This window comes from Colletotrichum fructicola (genome assembly GCF_000319635.2).
Source record: "Colletotrichum fructicola Nara gc5 chromosome Unknown KSG_Nara_v1_contig09, whole genome shotgun sequence".
NCBI classification, from domain to species: domain Eukaryota; kingdom Fungi; phylum Ascomycota; class Sordariomycetes; order Glomerellales; family Glomerellaceae; genus Colletotrichum; species Colletotrichum fructicola.
The window spans coordinates 3,638,355-3,659,254 of NW_027094059.1; the positions used below are offsets into that span (position 1 = coordinate 3,638,355).

General features: G+C 51.1%; 7 protein-coding genes across 7 annotated transcripts; 1 reads left to right on the plus strand and 6 right to left on the minus strand.

The window, feature by feature from the left end:
* Positions 1 to 2,152: 2,152 nt before the first annotated feature.
* Positions 2,153 to 2,692, minus strand: CGGC5_v015363 (uncharacterized protein; the record flags this gene model as incomplete). The annotated part of the gene is made up of 1 exon (XM_032022318.1): positions 2,153 to 2,692. The coding sequence occupies one exon, from the start codon at positions 2,690 to 2,692 to the stop codon at positions 2,153 to 2,155; it is 540 nt and encodes a 179-aa protein (XP_031880881.1).
* Positions 2,693 to 7,685: 4,993 nt separating this feature from the next.
* Positions 7,686 to 9,552, plus strand: MPH3-0 (Alpha-glucosides permease MPH3; the record flags this gene model as incomplete). Its single annotated transcript, XM_032022321.1, has 5 exons — positions 7,686 to 7,913; positions 7,979 to 8,454; positions 8,515 to 8,849; positions 8,916 to 9,307; positions 9,364 to 9,552. 5 exons carry the CDS (start codon positions 7,686 to 7,688, stop codon positions 9,550 to 9,552), a joined length of 1,620 nt encoding a protein of 539 aa, XP_031880899.1.
* Positions 9,553 to 10,365: 813 nt separating this feature from the next.
* asaB-2 (Hydroxylase/desaturase asaB) lies at positions 10,366 to 11,389 on the minus strand (the record flags this gene model as incomplete). Its single annotated transcript, XM_032022322.1, has 4 exons — positions 10,366 to 10,710; positions 10,761 to 10,959; positions 11,034 to 11,252; positions 11,307 to 11,389. The coding sequence occupies 4 exons, from the start codon at positions 11,387 to 11,389 to the stop codon at positions 10,366 to 10,368; spliced, it is 846 nt and encodes a 281-aa protein (XP_031880900.1).
* A 1,267-nt stretch (positions 11,390 to 12,656) lies between these two features.
* CGGC5_v015366 (uncharacterized protein) lies at positions 12,657 to 12,992 on the minus strand (the record flags this gene model as incomplete). Its single annotated transcript, XM_066153244.1, has 3 exons — positions 12,657 to 12,760; positions 12,823 to 12,912; positions 12,962 to 12,992. 3 exons carry the CDS (start codon positions 12,990 to 12,992, stop codon positions 12,657 to 12,659), a joined length of 225 nt encoding a protein of 74 aa, XP_066007421.1.
* Positions 12,993 to 13,357: 365 nt separating this feature from the next.
* CGGC5_v015367 (uncharacterized protein) lies at positions 13,358 to 14,554 on the minus strand (the record flags this gene model as incomplete). Its single annotated transcript, XM_066153245.1, has 3 exons — positions 13,358 to 13,771; positions 14,071 to 14,249; positions 14,308 to 14,554. The coding sequence occupies 3 exons, from the start codon at positions 14,552 to 14,554 to the stop codon at positions 13,358 to 13,360; spliced, it is 840 nt and encodes a 279-aa protein (XP_066007422.1).
* A 1,119-nt stretch (positions 14,555 to 15,673) lies between these two features.
* Positions 15,674 to 17,931, minus strand: CGGC5_v015368 (uncharacterized protein; the record flags this gene model as incomplete). Its single annotated transcript, XM_032022324.2, has 4 exons — positions 15,674 to 16,536; positions 16,610 to 16,999; positions 17,058 to 17,460; positions 17,743 to 17,931. The coding sequence occupies 4 exons, from the start codon at positions 17,929 to 17,931 to the stop codon at positions 15,674 to 15,676; spliced, it is 1,845 nt and encodes a 614-aa protein (XP_031880902.2).
* A 795-nt stretch (positions 17,932 to 18,726) lies between these two features.
* On the minus strand, positions 18,727 to 19,984 carry CGGC5_v015369 (D-xylose 1-dehydrogenase; the record flags this gene model as incomplete). Its single annotated transcript, XM_032022325.1, has 2 exons — positions 18,727 to 19,867; positions 19,923 to 19,984. The coding sequence occupies 2 exons, from the start codon at positions 19,982 to 19,984 to the stop codon at positions 18,727 to 18,729; spliced, it is 1,203 nt and encodes a 400-aa protein (XP_031880903.1).
* Positions 19,985 to 20,900: the final 916 nt, after the last annotated feature.

A 20,900-nucleotide genomic window follows, 5' to 3' on the forward strand; every position in this document is an offset into this window, starting at 1 on the left:
TGATTGTTGTTGGTCGAAACGGGTCCGGGACTCAGGAGGTGGACTGGATCCTTTCGGCGGGCGGCGCACTCACAACCGCCGAGGCCGAACATGTCACTTACACCGAAAATTTAGGCTTGAGGTACCCCACGTGGGCTCTCATAGTATCACGAACAGACTTCGGCGCCGAAAACTCCACCGCGACGAGGGAGAAAGGGGCCGTCGACTCGTCTCCCTGCACCGAGATTGGCTGGCCTTATCAAGCTAAAGATCTTTAAAAATGCACGCCGGTGGGATTTCCGTGAGCTTGATTTTGATCTCGTGGAGCCCTTTTCACGTGGATTTATCAGCTTGTGCTGGCCATGCGCTAACTAACATCATGCAAATCATCAAACGTTTGACTCGATCCGCCGGTTCGATGATGACGGTTGGACTTTTCTTCACATTTGTGCCATGGATGCCTTCCTCCGGACACCTCTCACCTTCGACCGACAGCGCCGAGCATAAGGGAAGATCCGAAAGTCATTTAAGGTACCTGCACGTTGCAGATCAGATTTCAAACAGCACGGCGTTGGTGATGCCGTGATCCGATAAAAATGTCGGCGCCGCTGAGGAGGGGACGCCGTGCCGGAGGGATGCCGGACATAGGCGGGACCGCAAAGTCCAGCTCCGGGAATCGTCGCCTGCGTGATGGATCCTTACTTCCACCCTTCTTCCGAGCTCCCATTCGATGACTAGATTTCCTCAGATCCTGAAAATGCCACCACAGGGTTCACGAACCAGCGCAATATGTGCCACTGATCATTCAGCAGCTTACAAAAACCGGAGCAAGCAGATAGCACGTGGAACTGTGGCGCCGAAGTACGTCGATCACAGCCGACTCTCTTTCCCCACCCAGAGCTAGATCCATCGCACTGTTTCCAATTTCGTTGGTCTCTCGTACAGCGGCCGTCTGTGTCCTTGCAGAGGTTGTCCTGACCTCGACTCCAGAGTTCAGGTCTAGTAGCTCGTCCATTGGCTTCCTATGTGCGAGGGGCCTGAGGAGATATTATCAACACATGACTTGGTTGTTATCACAACCATGTCGAATGCGTCATACAGAGCTGAGAGAATACAGAATAAAAATATGTCAAAGTCTGGAACCACTGCTTTCGTTAATAGCTACTAAGTGTCACCAGCAGCGATGGTAACCTAGGATGAGTTAGGTATCTTTTGGTAAGCCTCAGCTATCCCGCCAATGGGATTACTTTGGCCACTTGCTCCTCATTTACTGGCCAATCCCCTTGGACCAGCCCAATGCGTACCCAGCTTGACCGCATCTTCCAGCCACCCGTCATCCCGACTGAGAGGTAGGGGAAGCTGTACATCCTTTAAGCTTCGTTGCGCTTCGATACCCACGAGTTGCAACGTTCAAATGGATATGGTTCAAACGGATATGTTTCCATTGTCTCCATTAGCGTTCTGAAGATTGATTCTGATGCCGTCGTTCTCAACAATGGCGGCTCAGCGGTCTGTCGACATCTCAATCCAGGAAATTGACGATCAGAGATGGTTTATCGGCGACTGACACCTTCTTCCATGCTCATCCGAGCCCAGCCCCGCTCTCTAAAGCAACGCTTGCGGCTCATTTTGCAGCGTTTCTGACGTATACAAACCACCCGCGTCTCAGCCCCTCTCAACCACATCCTCGGGGCTAGTACGACTAATTGACAATACCGGCGATCGCTCTGCTGTCTGGGCTGTTGAAGATGCCTATCTTAAGGTTGAAACCTTCGATCGGCCAGGAGCGACACGGGAGCATGTCACATTAGCTGGTGTGAAGACCATGAAACCCAGTCTTTATCACTAGATTCCCCTAGAACCCCGTAATGGCTACTCCCATTTTCAGGCTCTCGCCGTTTGCGATAAAGGTCTATAGGACATTGTAAACGATTTATCGTGGAGACATTAATCAGTGGTATTGCAAACAGACATTATGGTAATCGCGTGGTGGATTTCAAGATGGCGGGAAAGAGAGAGATAGATCGGGTGGATTATGGTTGATTCATTGCCTCTAGATCTAGAACATACTTTGCCCAAGGCATTTTGGCATTTCTGAGCCTCGGGGGTGGGGGTGATGAAACCGCCATACATGATGATCCTTCCGACAGTGGCGTACTTGCGGCTGAAGTTATCAAGCCCCAACGTTGCGGCGACGAACCTCAAACTCCTTAGGAATCTCGCTCCCATCCACCACCTTCCCATACAACTCCTCAATCTCCTCCTCACTCAGCCCCTTCAGCTCCCAAACCGTCCCATCCTCCGCAACAATCTCATCCGCGGGGCCCAAGCTCCCCTCACATTCACCCTCGCCCTTCAAGCACACCTCCTCCTCCATCCCAATCGCCCGCTTCTTGCTCGTAAACTGGTACCGCGCACCCCAGTAGCCACCTGACATGCACGTCCACACGACGTTGGACTTGATATGCGTAGTCTTGATGTTGGTGCACTGCTGGTTGTGTGTGCCGTAGTAGGTGATGCGCCAGTTGGTCGGGACGCCGCGCCACGCGATGGAGGGGATTTGCCCCGTGCCGGCGCCGGCGTTGATGCAGGTCCCCGGATTGACGTTGTTCCAGCGGCGGGAGGCGCCGTTGCAGTCGTTCTGAGAGTGGAAGTAGACGTCGATGGCGGAGGCAGTAGCGGCGAAGGTGAGGATGAGGTTAGTGAGCTGCATTTTGATGGATAGGGTTTGGGGATATGTTGTATAGTAATAAGTTAAGAGTCTTGTTTAGGATGATAGTGTGAACTATTGATAGTATTGGTTGTAGTGATGCGATTGGAGTGTTGATTGTGTTGTTACTGAGGATGATTGGAAACAAGAACTAGATATCCAGCAGGAGAAGCCGTCCTTTTATCTTCTATTCTCGAGGCCTACTCCTCTGAACTTCTCTCGCTACAGTTAGCACTCTTTGAGATGCTCTTGTGCGCAGCTCGCTCTTGTCGATATTGCTTGGTTCCACAATATGCTGATATAGCGCTCCGCCCCGTGGAAGTGGGGATTGTTTCCCTAGTAGACATCCCATTTTGAGCAACGGGTAGAAGCGTAGCCCACATTTTTCTAGAAGTATTTCACATAAGATTGGCCGTGTCGGACTTACTTGATAGTTTCTGGATTATGGGATTCTCAGCTGAGGTGATGAATTGCGAACTTATGGGTGTTGATCCATGTAGATTAGGTACCTTAATTGAAATTTGGCATCTTAGCGCTGACCAGAAGCTGCGGCGCCCTTCCCAGTGATCGCTAAGACTGAGCTGCAGGCCGAAGTTTCTCACACATCAATATCCCACCTACCGAAATTTCAATCGACTAAAGTTTCAATATACTATACTATTGGTCGTACCAGAGTGATAACAAGAAGAGGTTTTATGCCTCCAGTCCAGTTCAAAAGGCCACCAGAACCCGTATCTTGGAGTCGTCAACTTCATCTTGATTCGGGATTCTCGTAGTCATTACAAAGTGCAAGTGTTCTATGAAATCTCAATCCGAGCTTAACCAAGGAGAAACTTTCTGGTAAATTTAGGGCACATGTATCAAAAGGTCTGGTGTTCGTCTAATAACACCCACATAGTTTTTATGTCGATTAGGTTCTGCCATCTCACCTCACTACACTCAAAGCAAGCTTCGTCTGGAGTCACCCATGACAGGCCTACGGTGGGCTCACCGCATCTTCCCGAGTCCGAATAATGTTCCTACGTCAGCAACATCCAGCTGTATTCTATTCCGAAATAGGTCCGAATGCATGTCTTGCTCCATTAGAAATACGAGACATTCGGACTGTTCCCTGCAGGCTAAGCATAAGCGACATGTCGAAGCAAAACATCTGACAACCAGCCATGATCAATCGCGCAGGTGATAGGCTTCTCCTCAACTGCTAAAGTAGAAGAAGACTGAGACCTCATAGAGAGATTTAACAAAAGAACATTGTGCTAAGTGGGATTCTGGAATGTTCTGGAGATTGATAGATGCATTGACAGTCTGATGTCAAGAAGCCCTCCTGCTGTAGAAGGCAAAGTTTACTCGGACTCGTATCACCTAAGCACTAGCCCCGCTGAACCTCGGATCAGCAGTCAGTCACTACCATCAGCCGTGATTCGAGACTGCATCTTAACTATCTGCACGTAAGACGGCTTGCTCGAAGGATCCGAGGTAGGAGGCGGCCCGCTTAACACTATCTGGCGGTGCCTGAATGCTGAACGACGTTTAGGGGAACAGCATCAATCCTTTGTGGGCGATCATAAGCAATTTAAGAACGAGCCTGTCATTGTATGAGCCCTGCGAAATTGTTAGGTAATTGAAGAACTGAATTCGCGTGTATGACGTGTTGTTGGAACGCCCAGGGACTTGACGCTGCCGCTTTGAGAAACGTTGCACTCAGAAAGGGATCGGTATAAGAAGACCGGGTTTCGAGTCGAAGAGGAGAAATTACCTCATTAAATCAATGCAGAATAATAAACGTTGACACCAAGCAGCTCCTACTAGATTGAAGTTTCATTGCCGTTCAGCTTAAATCATTGTTAAATGATTATGAAAATTTTCATCCAAGCCACGGCCATCGTTGCCGCCGTGACGGCGGCCCACGTCCCCGTCAGAAGAGCCGATATTCCTAACGGCTTCCACCTCTGGGCCAACATGACCTACCCCGACCTCCCGCCGGAGTTCGGTCCCGATGTTTAGGGCCAAGAGCTCAGCTACGTCTCCAAAGCCGATTGCCTGGCCGAAATCGTTCTTGCACCGGCCGGTCAAGGATCCATCTTCCGCACCAATGACGACACGGTTGGCGTTGCCCATCTCGGTGACGAGTCTTCCCCTTCTGCCGGCATGGTCATTACCCCTGGTGGTACCGCGACAGTACCGAGCCCAAACACTGTGGAGTTGAGTTGCTCGGGTGGCACCCATGGGGTTATTGTCACAGCGGATGGCCTGGGTTACCCAAAAGAGGCCAGTCCCAATGGCGGATTCATGGCATGCAAGAGGGAGAATGCTGTCGCTCTGAGCTTCTTTCGAGCTGGCCAGAGACCACTTCTAGGCTGCAGTGTTGTCCAGCTTCTTCCCATCTACTAAGGGATTGAGGTGGGCTATTTATCAAACTGCTTCCATAAAGATGCGTGCCGAGTATGCTGAGCAGTATTATGTATTCCGTATTCCGTATGTCCGCAGAGTTTCAATCCTGCTAGATTAAAACCTGCTCTTAATCTTAATCGCATCATGTCCAAGATTAGTGTGCAGGTGAGCTCCCGTTGCCTACTTCAGCTGAAAAGTCCTGAAAGGATGCCTGGCTCCAGGTCGCGTGACCTTGATGGTAGGTGCCGAATTTGAGGGGCGCCAGGCCTCTGCCGAGTGACTCAACCGGGCGGAACCTTAGACCTTCAAGGTGATGTACTTTGCCGGTGTCCATAGATGTACCAAAGCTTGTTGGACTTTGTGGGAACTTGTGAAAAAGAAATGGGGCTATAGAAGCTTTCAGTCTTCCATGCGTGCCTTGAGATTTATCGACACCAAATAATCTGCGATTGTTAATCTCATAATGGCTATTTCGGTATCCCAAGCTCCACCAACCATGGACTCTTCAAAGACGCTTACTTCTTTCACCTACTTCAGGTCTCTCCCTCCGGAGATTCGGTGTATGGTGTGGACAGAGTTCTACCTGGAACCGCGAAAATTCGATCTTCGTGAGGGGAGTTCTTCAACAGCCGTCGACAGATTCTCCTTTGGGTCATTGAGGGATGGAACTCATATGCGCAACCGACGGAATTCTTGGACGTTGCATGTTCACGAATCATCGCGGCGGTACTACGAGCTGATCGACACGGCCATTAATCATGAGTCAGCGTTCGTGGCTCAACGGATTCGCCCTAAGACTCGGATCAGTGAGTCGTTCAGCACCGACATAGATATTGACTCTGAAGAGTCAGACGACAGCCCCCCTCGAAAATACTTCCGGATCAGCTGGTCCGTCGATTACATTGTCCTTTGCCTGAAGAAGGAATCGTGCAATTGTCCACCGTCAACGCCAACGTGGTTTTGCAAGATCCAAAACTTGGTGTTACATGGACACGGAGGATATCTTGGTTCGCGGACCTGCATCACATCTGAGAACCAGTGGCTTTTGTCGAGCAGAACGTATCTAACTGATCTGACAAGGATCCTCCGCGCGTCTTCGACTATGGCTGACGGGTTTCCATTCAACGATGCGGCATACTTCCAGACCAAGTACATCCTTCGGGAGGCTTCAGGAATATCGGACGGTTGGAGAAACATCACTTGCGAAAAAATGTCCTACTCGAAGGACTTCTCGTTATCGACAACACCACGGCAACCGGGATGGAACGAGTTCATTGATAAACTTCGTTTGAGGTCCCGATGGATACGGGAAGATGAGACGTCACTCGAGGAGGTTGATAAAATGTCAGAAGTTGGTGAAGTGGAAGGTTCCAAACAGTTTTTCAAAAGACTACAGCTGGAAGGGTTGTAGGAAAAAGGTGAGTTGAGTTACTTCACGCTACGACATTCGTCCCAAAGCGCTGGAAACCACACAGGTATAGGTACGTCCAAATTTCTTTTCAACAGACCATGTATCTTGGCTGGTCTCCGTAGGTAGGTAGGTAAACAGGCAATTGGAACTTGTTGTCTCAAAACAACAAATGAAACATGACAAGCTTCCACGAACGCGGCTAAAACGACGCACGCCGAGCCCATACAAGCATCTGACATCTGCAATGCCACCCTTGGCTTGCCATGTGGTGTGTTCTCTCTACCAACAGTGCTGAGTCGTGAAGTTGTCGGACCGAGATCGACCGATTGCCGGAGCGCATGTGGACCAACAATGACCTTCTGTGCTAGCTGTTAAAAGCCATGCGACCCAGCAGCTTTCGCGTTTTCTAGATTTCACCCGTCCTCCTCGTTCCCAGGAAGGGCACTAGTTCCAGCGACCTGAATCCGGGGGACAGGAACCCTACCCCTCCTTCATGTTCATGGGAACAGGATTGTCCTACGCTCTTCATTCCTGGGAACGGGATCCCCCTGTCTGCATGTCCCTAGGGACGGGATTAGCTGCCAATTGCGTCCTAGCAGTGAATAAGAACAGACTCAGCAGTAATTAGTCGCGGGTCACATGGGAGGGAGAGCTGCCATTGTTCCAACACGCGGGCCATCCAGGGCCGACAACACCCCCGCGATTTACCCCAACTCGGCCCTTTATGAAGTTGGAGTTGCCGGGCCAGTAATGTGCCCGCGCATTAATACGACGCGACGAACCAATCGACGGGCTGCGCCGCTTTCAACCCCCTGACGCCGTCCCCATTGGAGCGCGTCGCCGCACAACAGATTTCTCCACCGAGCTCGTTGTATCAAGACCCGATATCCGGCGCTAGAAAAAGGCGGGTGACACTCTGGGGTTTTGTGGGACGTTTTGGGCATTGCGGGGAGCCGGGGCTAGCGGCGCTGGGGATTTTGGGGTTGCCCAGATTGCGCGTGTGGGATTGACATCCCAGTTGCCTCGTCTGTATTGGGTGGGAAGAAGACTTGTCTGGGTAAGCGAGGGGACTGGACATGGGCGAGTGAGACAAGACCTTTAATAACAGGTTGCCCATCGCCAGCTCCCTTTCTCCCCTCTCCTCTTCTGCTCTCTCTCCTCAGACCCGGCCAACCAACACCTCCGATCTCCAACATGAGCAACACCGTCGACTCCAAGTCGCCCAGCGGCGATCCCGCCAAGATTGAGGCTTATGCCGACGAGATCAACCATGGCGCCGATCTCGACGAGAAGTCGAAGCCCGCGGACTACAAGTCGGACGCCATTGAGGCCGAGCAGGCGGAGTTCAACATGGGAGTGTTGGAGGCCGTGAAGCTCTACCCAATGGCCTCCATGTGGGCTTTCATCATGTCCACGACCATTGTAAGCTACCCGGCCTTCTATCCACGCGCCCGCTTTGGGGAGCTGCAGCTGACAATTACGGATAGATCATGGAGTCGTACTGCGTCTTCCTCATGGGTGCTTTCGTCGCCATGGACGAGTTCAAGAATACCTTCGGTGTCAAAGACAAGGATGGTGTCATGCAGATCGAGGCATCGTGGCAATCTGCGCTCCAGATGGGCGGTCCTCTTGGTGCCATCATTGGTGTCTGCATCGCCGGTCCCATCACCAGCAAAATCGGATACCGCTGGGCCACTATCACTGGTCTCATGTTCCTGAACGCCTTTATCTTTGTTTTCTACTTCGCCAACTCGCTCGCTGTCATGTTCGTCAGCCAGCTTCTGGAGGGTGTTCCCTGGGGAATTTTCATCGCCAACGCACCTGCGTACTGCAGTGAGATCGTCCCCATGAGACTCAGAGCCCCTGCGACCCAGATGCTGCAGATGTTCTGGGCTATTGGCGCCATTATCGTCGGCGGCGTTTGCTACGTGTATGAGAGCAAACTCGACCCCAGTGCCTACAGGTTTGTGATTCTTTACCCTCTTCATTTAATTCATCTTTGCTGACAAAAAGAATAATCCAGGGTCCCGATTGCGCTTCAATGGATGTTTCCCACCCCTCTCGCCATCCTCCTCTTCATTGCTCCGGAGTCACCTTGGTGGTTGGTCCGTAAGGGACGCCTTGAGGAAGCTGCGAAGTCAGTTCGACGCCTGGGTCGTGCTTCGGGCACCAACGCTGAAGAATCCATTGCCATGATGCGCCGCACTATTGACCTCGAGAAGACCGTCAAGGACCCCAGCTATCTGGAGCTGTTCCGAGGCGTTGACACCTACCGCACCCTCATTGTTTGTGGTGTATATGCGGCGCAGAACCTTACGGGTAACCTTATCGCCAACCAAGCCGTTTACTTCTTCAGACGTGAGTTCCTTGAATTGCTATTAATTACAGGTCGACGATGAAGATTTCATACTGACGTGCGAACAGAGGCCGGTATCGGCTCCCAACTTGCCTTCGCCCTTGGTCTTATCACCTCCGCTCTGCAAACCGTTTTCGTCATGCTTTCCTGGATTCTGACGACATACCTTGGTCGCCGAACCATCTACGTCTGGGGCTCTCTGATTAACGTCGTCTTCCTGGTCGCACTTGGTATTGCCGGATCCGTCGAGCGCTCTACTTCTTCGTCTTTGGCGATGGCTTCTCTCGGCCTTATCGTCTCTGTCGGTTTCACACTCGGCCCTGCTCCCGCCTCCTGGGTCATCATCGCGGAGACATCGGCTATTCGCCTCCGTCCCTTGACGACCGGTATAGGACGTGCCGCCTACTACGTTGTGAACATTCCTTGCATCTTCCTCGCAACTTACATGCTTAACACGACCGTAAGCTTACTCCCCCATCTTCCCGAAGTGTAACAGCACGCTAATGATAAAAATAGGGTGTCAACTTGGGCGGCAAGTGCGGTTACGTCTGGGGTGCCACTGGTTTCGTCTGTTTCGTCCTTGCATACTTCTACATCCCTGAGATGAAGGGACGCTCCGTTCGCGAGATCGACATCATGTTCAAGCGCAAGATCCCTGCCCGCCAGTGGAAGAAGACCGTCATCGACATCAACGATGACGAGTAGACGGTCTGCAGCTTGCATTCTTGGGTTATGCTCTTGACCAAAATAATCCAACCGCATGATTGATGTGTAGCGCGTAGGGGGTGCCTCCAGCCGGGGATGGAGGAGAAAGATGAGCTACGGAGAAAGATGGAATTTGTTAGAGTGCATAGCCATAATACAAACAAGGCGCCACGATATGCCATAACTTAGATGTACTACAACTACCGAGTGTTTGTTGCCCGCGGCATCGGCCAGGTGCCCCGTGAAAGAGAGCTTGCCCCAGATATTGAATCGATTTTAATTCGACTTCCTCACGATTCGTAAGGCCGTTTTACTTGTTTACAAGGCTAAGCAATACTTATACCTTCAAGGAGTGCATTATACTCTTCTGGTATGAGCAGGTACCTAGTACTACTTCCACTTTTGACGAAGTTGTTGGTAAGAGCGGATCCATGCCTGGGCGCGGCACGTCAGACAACTCACACGCAAACCGCGCCAGCAATCAGGACACATTTACGCGATTGCAAAATAACTCTTCAAGAGCTGTGTTGTCATCTTACATCGTGCGACGTGAGCGGCGCGGATAAGTCCATCTCATCTCAAGCTCATAGTGTCCTAGGGTTGCCGGAACCGGACGCCAAGTGGGACGACTATTGACGCAGCAGATACACACGGGCTAATCACATTCACCTTATTTCGCTTGTTGGTTTTACATCCCCTGGTCAAGAGGCCAAGTCTCTGGCTTGCTTTGAGACAGGGCGATGGACTTGAGGCACTGGAGCTTGGAACAATGCCCCTTTCAAGGTGTTTGTTGGAATTCTTCGTTCTCGTTTATCATTCTTCGTCGTAAAACACAAACGCTCTAACCTCGATACTCACTCTCGGTTCTCCCTCTCCTTCGGGAAGCTCAGTGTCCTTGAATGCGCAGTGAGGAACTCTCCTAGGAACTCCAGGCTTCTTGCTCGAGTCAACCTGCTTGAAGAAGAGCACATCATCGGTCTGTTGCTTGTCCTTGAAGTACCACTTGTGAGGAGAGTCCGTCGGCGGCCGCACCTCAACAGCCTCCGTATCGTGATCCGGGAAGCGCACGGGCACGAAGACCAGGTCTGAGTCGGGGATAGACCGCGCGTCAGAGACGGCGAAAGGATCCCGAGTGATGGGACGAATTGGGCGCCACATCTGCTTCCTGTTAGTCCAAGATAGGCAAGCCGGTTTGGGATTGGTCTTACGTTGATGATTTGGTAACGCGGCTTCTTGAGAAGGTCTGCGGCTCTGTCGCCAAGCCATCTTTGGGCGACTCCCTCAGCTGCATTAAACGACTGGTCGACATGGACACCGTACAGCGGTGCCGGGCCCTTAGGACCCTCGTTATCCTTGGGACCGCGGCGGATGATGTGCGTCAAGATGTGCACCTCGGAGGGTTTGGGGCTAGATGTGTGAGCCGAAAGCTTAATACATGCAACACCGACATTGACAGGGTCAGGCAAAGGAGCATGGCTTACAGGTTATCGGTCTCCTGCAGCACTTTCCAGCATAGCTTCTCCATCTCAGGATAGTTCACTCGCTTGATCTCCTCATCGTCATCCCAGTTGGTTACTTGACTTTCGTGCTTCACATAGTGAAAGCCTTGGACATCAAGCGTGAACTCGTCCTCCTTCCCGGTGACGTCGGTGATGGTTGTAGGGATGGCAACCTTGGGCTGGGGCTTTCCAGGAGTCGGACTTATCGTGCCGAGTTAGCCTCAATAAAGTTTCATTTGGCATTTGCTGTCTTACCCTCCAATGATCATGGGCACCAAAGGCACCCCAGGGTCATCAAAGTAGTTGATGGTCGTTTGCACTTGTCGTCCCGGCGCCATTTTGCAATAAGGAATGCTTTTATGAGAAAATGACAACGCTGGCAAACAAAACGCGACTTCGCGGGGAAGAGGGCGACCGTTCAGTTATGAAATGGGCGCGCCTTTGATAGGGGCCCATGTGTTATCGGTTGTCTCCATCGCGAGTCAGGGCTTGGCAGCGACTGCGCACAACGACATGGCTACCCCGGCTGAACTAAGCTGAACATGTATCGATCTCCATATCAACGCGGGGAGTAATGAGGGGTCCGACTCACTGACCTAAACGATCAGTCGCGATTTTTGGATGCCCAATCACCTCAGCATGGCTTGGGTTGGGTGAATACTCACGGATTCCCACTCACGATCTACCTGCCTCTCATTTCAATCCAATTATAAGTCCTAGCTCATCATACCAGGTGGTCAGTGTCAAAAAGCTTGTGTCTCCAGCTTTCATCGAGTGCCGACATTGCATGCTGAGCGGGCCGCTGTATGGCAAGTGGATCTAGCTGATTGTGGAAGGCCTTCATGAGTCGCGAGCGCTTTTTCTCGTTACGTGAATGTATTCTGCTCGTCTTATCTTTCCTCGATCAGCATGCAGTTCATCTGTTTACATGTGAGCCGGCAAGCTGATCCCTGTGAGGTGCCATTGCCTTGGATCTCGCGGTCACCGCTTGTTTTTAGTCCCTGCCGATTGATTGGATCGATTTGATTATCATCAAGCTTCAAGCCCAGCGGATTCTAATCTCGGGGATTCTTCTTACTCAGTAAGCTTCCCCGGTGGGATAGATCACGTTCCCCAGAATCGAAATAACCAGCGGGTTTACGTAAGTCACTGAACTACGTGACATAACCACGTGGAGTTGAAAGGGACAGACTGCAGCCGTTGTAATGGTGACTGGCGGTTTGGGCTTCTCGCTGTAAGAAGCAGTGCGCCCTTTCATAAGTGTGTTCAGCGCCGATTGTATTTAGCGACGTCGTCGAATAAAAGAATCGCGTCAAGTACCATTGAACCACTTCTGAACAACACGTTGGATTTTCACAACCGCGTTTGCGCGGATTACCAGGCTCAAAAACATTTTATCAGGCATATTAATAAGGACTAATATCTCAATTCCTCCAAACGATGCAATTTTCGAGAATGAATTAAGTCGCTCTTTTTCGACTTGCAAAGGCTAAAAGGTGAAGAAGAGATGAACGAAAACTATGCGGAAAGAAGAAGCAAAGCATTTATTGACAGACCACTTAAATACGGCGCTTCTCTTGTAAGTCAGTCTTAAACCACCTGTCCTCAATCATCTATATCTGCATATAGCTCCCATACCATGCATAGGCTAGGGCGACTTTCTCCCGCGGGAAGAGACAGACGGTTGGGGCCTTTCCCAACCCATTCATCTTGTATTATGTTAGTAGACTGCGAGTATCAATGGAGGTTGGGTAATGAGGCCTCAACTTACAATCTTTGATCAGATGACCAAACTCCTCCTCGCAGACGGAAACGTCCTTTCGGAGCCTTTTCAAGGCTTTATTGAGGTCCGAGCCTTCCCCTGCGGTTCATTCTGTTTGTGCGACTGAATGCTGACCTTGATGACGAACTCGAAATCTTCTCTCCACACCTGTTGGTCATGTTCGCTATAAAATATGATGTCCTTGTTGAAGGTGGTCCTGCTGTTCTCAGCGAACCACTCGTCACTCCACTCATTTTCGAACGCGACTTCGCAGAACTTTTCAACAATCTCTTTGGCCCTGTCTTTCTCGAATCTCCCACCTTTCTCATTGCAGGACCCAGTCCACTGAACTGGAGGTGCCGAGGTTGTTTTTGCAGGTGGAGTAGGCGTTGGAGATTTGCTCAGACTCTTGGGAAGACAAGCGCACAGGAAGGGTTTGCTGTCTTTGGTCAGATCTATGCCTGGCATCACAATCAGTGTACATTGCTTGGCTTTGTCTCCTCCGCACTCAGGACAGTCTTGATCCATTAGGCATCTGAACTTCTCAGGAATTGGTGTCGTTGTTTTCTTGGGAGTGGATGAGGATGTTGTTGACGTTGTCGACGAGGGCTTGCTTGTCACCATCTGGGATGTTGTTTTGATCGATATCACAGACGAAGAAGTGCCGTTCAACAAGGTTGTGCCGAGCCGTGGAACTGTGGTCGTGTTCGATATCATGGTGGAAAGTGCAGTACTGTTCATCGAGGGTGTACTGGACCGTGTTATAGATGTCGCATTTGATGTGATCGAAGAAAACAGAGTGCTGTTGATCGAGAGTGTGCTGGAACGTGGTGTTGATGTTGTGTTCGATTTTATCGTTGAAAGTGAGCTGAAGCTTGTTGAGAGCAGTCTTGTCATCGGGATTGACGTGTTGGCTGGCAAAGTAAATGACCAAGTACCGTTCGGCGACAATCGTGAACTTGACGGAAAAGGTGTCACAGACCCCCCTTGCACACTTCTGGACGTGGTAATCATTATAGAAGCGTTGGACGAAGACATGATCGTCGGCATGGAGCAGACTTGTCTCTTTTGAGCCGCTCCCCCCTCAGCTGGCGGGTCTGCGCCTTGCCAGCGTTGACCCTCTTCTGGTAGCCATTCCCCCATCGAAACCTGTCCATAGACATCCGCAAATACTCTCCACTTCGCTGTAAGACCTTGGCAGGCGGATCTCGAGGGCTGATACTGGAGAATCACCTTGCCTCGATGAACCCTACAGACATCGTCCATTAGGGTCTTGATGACAGGAACAAGAAACCGATCGGACATTGCCACATCGTCAGAGAGACCCATCCACGAATCGTAGTCCGCGAGTATAAGCGTTGGTCTGGGATAGTCGACGATATCAATCTCGATTTCGCCGTTAAACTTTCTTTGAAGGTCTGATAATGAGTTCCACGCTATCCTCAAAGTCGGGATCTACAGCGCCCGCTGCGAAGTGTTCATTGCTGAGATCACCTGTTGACGAGCCGTCGGGGTTTCGATATACCGGCTTGCGTCGAGGCGCGAAGATGAAGGCCTTGATGTTCAAATGGTCAACATCTTCGTCTGCCGGGTTGCCAAACATAACACCCACGTCTCCATCCCGCTCATAATCGGTCAGCTGGTCGAGGCCACGTTCGTTGTACTGAAACATTTCTTCTTCTTCTCCAGTACCATGTCGCCACTCGTCTAGAGCTCGTGTCATTTCTTGTTCATCGTACATCGTTCTTTCCCAAAAGTAAGCGGCCCAGGCACCTCGATTGGATACCACAAGAACGACTGTGCAGCCCCAGAGTCCTTCGATGGCGAGAGTCTCGGGCTTGTCTTTGAAAAGCACAAATTTCGTGGATACCGGCAAGTCAAATCCTTCAGGCATTGCCTTAAGAAATGTGGGCCTGAATGCTCCTGGTTCTGCTGGGAAGGGATTTTGCGACGCCAAACGTGCTTGTCGAATTTGCGCCGGCATCCATTGGCGATAGCCACTGTGAGAATTGTGAATGTCTTGCCAGAAGCCGTAGGCTTTATCCCCCCGTTTCGCAAGCGGCCGAGGAACACTTTGCTGCATGGGTTCATCGGAAGACTCTTGTGGCGGCTCTTGTGGTGGTATCAAGTGCAACGGCTGGCAACTACCGCAGGAATCTGGCCCGCATGTAGGTAAAGCCCTTGCGCTGGAGGTCTGCGTGGTTGCGACCGTGGTTGCGACGACTGAGTTGGCGACGCTACAACCTGTGACGGTGGTGTATGCGCTGCTCAAGCATGTTGTCGTAGCTGTCGTTTGGGTGGCATTTCCAACAGCCACGGCTGGGATAAACAAGTCAGTGAATGCTCTTGTTTTGATGCAAGAAGTCTCTCCGAACTTACCTTTAGATACGGAACAAAACACTGTCTGATGCGTGGCAGTGACAGTGACGGAACATGAGGAGGTAGTCAGGCTAGGACGTGGGCAGACCTTTCTGCGGGCAAGGCCCGGTTGGTCGGGATCCAAATCCATTTCGTCAGCAGCCCTTCCACCTCTCCATACCTGACCATCTTCTGGAACCCACCGGGATTCACCCTGTTGCCTCATGGTATCTGAGAAGATACGCCATTCAGCCCTTACATTACATGACTCTGCTGGTTTGTACTGAACAGTTGTTTTCCCGCGGGCCTTTTCACAGTTAACATCCTTCAGTATGTTGACTGTATCCTGAAGTGTCAAGTGATTCTGCTGGTATCCCTTCCAATCTGACCAGAGAAGCATTGGTGTAGGATAGTCAAGAGTTGTAACCCAATGTGTAAGCCTGTTCTGGAACACACTGTCCAAGTCTTGTCTGATCCAGTCGACGTGGAGAGGGTATAATATCTACATATTGAAGTGATTGGGATTCTGAAGAAAGCGATCTGCCCGTGGAGTACCGTCGTCGTTGTAGTAGCTATATCTCGGGCGTGGCGTGATGATGAAGGCCTGTATGTTGAGGCTCGCAATGTTTTCGTCATCATTGTTCTCGTCGCCGAAAATCACCCCATGGTCCCCGGCCCCTGGGTCGTTCATAAGGTTTTCGATACCGTACTCATTCCACTTTCGCATTGGATCACCCTCACCAGACCCGAGACGATGGTCAGCGAGCGCGGACCTGAAATCATTCAGGTTGTTTCTTCCCATCAATGCCTCCGAAAAGTAGCTTACCCAAGCACCTCTGTTAGAGACAACAACCACTGCCGTACAGCCCCAAAGTCCCTCAATGGCTAATGTCTCCACATTGTCTTTGAAAGATACCCATTGAGTCGAGACTTTGAAATTGTGGACTGGGTCCATATGGGAGGGCGGAACTCTCAAAAGCTTAGGTTTGTAGCCGCCAGGGCCTGGGTTAGGGTCCGTCGCGGCGTTGCGAGCTTCCCTGATCTGCTCTGGCATAAACTCGTCGTAACCAAGTTGGTAGTCTTCAGGGCCACGCCATTCGCCATTAGCAGGATCGCCTCGTTTCAGGAGGGGTAGAGGTGGTTGGCTAGTGGAGGTTGGGTTGCTGGTAGATGTCGCACTTGGCACCGGACAGTCCTCACCGCAAACATCCGGGCCGCATGTCGGGTATGGCTTTTCGCTGCCAGTCCTTGTCGTGGTTACTGTGGTGACCGAGTTGAGCACGCTGCAGCCCGTAATCTCGGTCTGGATACTGCTGAGACACGTAGTAACGGCAGTTGCCTTTGCGTTCTCGCCTCCGCGAATGTCTGGGAGATGAAAATGCATCAGCGTACTATTCCAACAGACTGAAATTTTGGGGAAACCAGAGCGATGACTGACCTTGGGTTACAGAGCAATACACTGTCCGGTGGGTCGCAGTGACGGTGTCTGTGCAAGAAGAGCTCGATGTTGAAGATGACGCTGAGGATTCTGAGGATGACTTGTCTTCGTCATCAACATCATCGTCGTCGTCATCGTCGTCATCGTCGTTGCTGTCGTCTCCCCCTTTGTCTCCGCCGCCGTCTTCTCCCCCTTTCTTGCCATCGTCACTAGGGCAATTCCCGATCTCGAACCACAAAATCTTGATACAGAACTCAGGCAGCTTGAACTCTATGCTGATCTTGTGAGGAAATCCTCCAGGAAAGCACCCGAGACATATGAATGGGATTAAGATGAAATCGTTGTCGTCTCCGCCGCCTTCTTTCGTCTTTTTCTCTTTCTTGACAATGACTGCGAAGCATTAGGCAATCAAACATGCATTGGCCAAAGGGCGGCGGATTGATCTCACCTGGCAAAATCGTTGCTTCGGTGCTACCGGGTGGCGTTGTGGTAATAATAATCGGCGTTGTAACGGTGAGGTCGGAAAGAGTCAGAAAGGATGCTCCGGGGGGTGTTGTGGTGATTGTAGATTCAGCTTTATCTGTCCAATGCGCCGAGGATGAAGTTGTAGTGTGAGGGTCAACCCAAGGAACGGTCCACTTGCTTCCAGGCACTTCGGTATTCGAAGGTTGAAGCAGAGAGAAAGCGGTGTTGTTTTGAGTGGCGGTCGGAGATGATGGAGGCGTTTGACTGCTACGAGGTATCGAGAAGGTGTGAATCAGACTACTTGTCCTCAATATTCGACTGGAGGCCGAGTCTTTTGAGGCCAATGTTCTGCTGATGCCGACGCTGGAACTTCCGATTGAGGTGATCTTTGTCGAGGCAGATGATGTCCGATTACCTCTTGAGTGATTCTCAACGGGTTTCGACTACGAGAGAGTCTGGGAAGTTGATGAATTTGTGCTGTTGCTCCAGATAGGCCCTTTGGAAATGCTGATTGGTGACAAAGTGGCAGAGGAAATGCCGTTTGTCGAATGCAGTGTTTCATTTCGCCGCGCGGTCTCAGCTGTGGCGGAGATCGTCGTTCCTGGAGGTTGAGATATCTGCTAACTCGTCAGAAATTTCGAGAAGCCACCGCCCTCTCAGTCACTTACTTGGGTGATGTTCTGGCTAGGGAACCCCTCTGACGAGCTACAGAAGCCTAACCCATCCTGGCAGGTCGGGTGCGGGGCCGGGCTTGACGAGTTACTGAAATGACCAAAGGTGTGACTTTGAGCGTTGTCTTGGAAAGCCTCTGCCACATATAGAAGCCACACAAATAGAATAGAAAGATGGATGAACATGGTTTCCCGAAGTGATCAATGATGCCGAATGCGGCGATGGCTAGGCAGACAGAGGTGACAGCACTGAAACTAGGGAAGCTTAAGGCTGGGTGAATGATAGCTGATATACTGATTGCAACGAATATCTCTTCGAACTGTTTTGTGCACATGTTCGAGGGATAGTGTGCCTCCTTACGTTACGTATACTCACACTGCATGTCGTGAAGTTTTGGCGATGCACGTCGCCATGTAACCTTGCAGCGGTGTGAGGAGGTTTGGCTGGGTGCGCCAGATGTTGTACGTGCCTTGTTTTGAATCTGAGATATTTCTTGACTAAGGTACTTCTTGACTATCAAGTCTTAGTTCCTTCAGCTAAGAAGCCACTTGTGGATTTCTCCTGCCCTGCATGTGTTCTGCTCGTACAAACTCGCTTAGGATGAATGGAAATGAGAGAATCCCGTTCGAGTGGTGCCATGACGGACTACCTTACAGTGTGATTATGCAGTCAGGGGATGCTGGAGTTCATGGATCTGAAAGTGGAGTGTGCGCTCGACAGACAACAAACAACTGCGAGCTATGTGAGATGATGGTGAGCTCCATTCGTCGTGCACAAACACCCCTTGCGGCCAGAAAGCCCGGTTTGCCTAAATTAAGCCGCAAAGCTTCCGCGAGGTCTGATGTAGGCTCAGCATACCTGAGCATACGGACAGCAAAGGTGGTCCCGTCACAACTTGAAAATGTGCTTATGCATGATTCCAATCCCAAAAGATGTACCGACTAAACTTGTAGTTCTCAATATCGATCAATGAATGCCACTTAGATCTGAGTAGGAAAATTGGTGGTTTCAATCTCCTCAGGATACCTCAGACCAGCGGAATCCCGGACTTCGTCCATAATTTCCATAATCAAGATGCTTTCATCAAGCCCTACGAAGCTTCCTTCACTTCTTCCTTCGATTAGAGCCCTTCCGGCATCATCAGCTTCCCAAAAGAGACCGTGACCTTCGCCCTCCGGGTGAGGCGTTAAGCCATACCCGTTGTACCATCCGCTGCCAACTCCCGGTCCCGGTTGCGGCCATTGCTTGTCTTCTATCGTGCCATCTTTCAGAACAAGCCTCGTGCGAGTGGGTCTGTAGGCAGGGGGAAACACTTGGATTTCTCCCTTAGGACCTTGAATCCGAATATTGGGCACGATCACATCGTTTGCGCCTGCTACAGCGTCGTTAGACAACCCCAAAGACGTTGAGGCAACTGCATGTGCCGTGCCACCGTTCTCTTGGCTCCGAGGAAACTCCAGAAGAATAGTCGTCATCGCGTCAACACCTGTGGGGGCATACTTGGCAGCGGCGCTGTTGACGATAGGCCGCTGTCTAGAATTGGCCGGCTGCGTGTGGTACAGCGTCTGGAAAGCCCAAGTCAAACTGTAGATCCCTCCGTCTAGAAGGATTCCACCGGCAAGACGAGGGTTGATCATGATGTGATCATCATTATTGAACAGCCCTGCGTAAGGTAGGCTGTGTTCGGCCAAGACGCGTTCAACTGGTCCAAGTCGGCCCGAAGTGACCAACTCGCGAACGTAGATGGACAAAGGGAAGTACCGCGTCCACATCCCTTCCATCAGGAGGAGGTTCTTCTCCTTAGCCTTTGCGGCCAAAGCTCGAGCTTGCTTGGCGTTGACTGTAAATGCCTTCTCACAGAGGACGTTCTTTCCGGCCTCCAAACACATCATGGCGTTCTGGTAGTGGTGCGAATGGGGCGTCGCGATGTAGATTACATCGACCCTGGGATCCTGAGCGAGCTCTGAATAAGACGAGTAGGCGATTGCGTGCTCTGGCGCACCACATTCTCTTAGAAATGATTCCGCCCTCGATTTTGACGACGAAGATGCGGCAGCAACCAGTTCATGGCGAATGTCCTTCACATTGCGCGTGGAGGGGTCGACCGAAAGATCCTTTCCGCTGTTAGAGAAGATTAGCATGCTATTCATTATCCAGTGTGCAGGAAGTAGCTCACAATGCTTTTGCGATGCCTCCAGTGGCAATGATGCCCCAACGAATGATCTGTGGCTCGGGCATGGTCGCGTTCTGGAGTTAGGTTACTTTACTTGCAAAAGGTAGTCAGAAAGTCGAGGCTTGCTCTCACTTGTACGGTCGTGGAATTTATGAAGACTTAACTTCAATCACGGCGCCTGACATCCCGACTCTGACTAAGGTTAGCCTTTAGTGGATGGGGAAGGGCGTATGTTAAGGCGTGCTATAGATGTGTATGTGATAGGGCGCAGGGCGAGGTATACCAACGACGAAACCACGCCCTAAGTGCATGCTGACATGACGGTCATTAAGAGCCAGGCTGGAGATAACAAGTATCTGTAAGTGTCGAAACAGGTCAGTGATATTGCAGTTGTTACTGACTTGCAATGGGTCTCCCGACCGGCAAAAGTCAAAGTCTGGAACTTCGAAGACAAAACAAAAACAAATGGGCCCTAACCAGGGATCGAACCTGGGACCTCTCCCAGGATGGAGGAGTCGTAAAGACGACCCTAAGGGAGAATCATACCGCTAGACCATCAGGGCTTGCTGCACTGTTGAGCGCATCGTGAGATGTGGTGGATGCATGGTTGTGGGTGGAATTTCATTCATGGAGAATGGGATGTTCATTGCGTGTTTGTGGAGTTGAAGCGGGTCGCGATAGGGTTGAGTTGTTTGAGCTTGGACGGGTTCAGTCGCTGGGTGGGGGACAACAGTAGTGGATCGTTAGAGAAGTTACACGTAGAGGTATTGGTGAGTGCTTGTGGCTCCGTAAATCTCCAATCCATGGGATACAGCAATCCTCACTTGATGAAGATTGAACGCCAGCAACTGGTGTACCGGTTGGTCCTGGTGCGGTGGCTTGACGAATGGCTTGGCTACCTAAGCAAACCAGTAGGATTCCATGGCAATGCACATCCACTAGATAAGGCAGCTAGAATGTGCCACCAATGCCATGTCCATT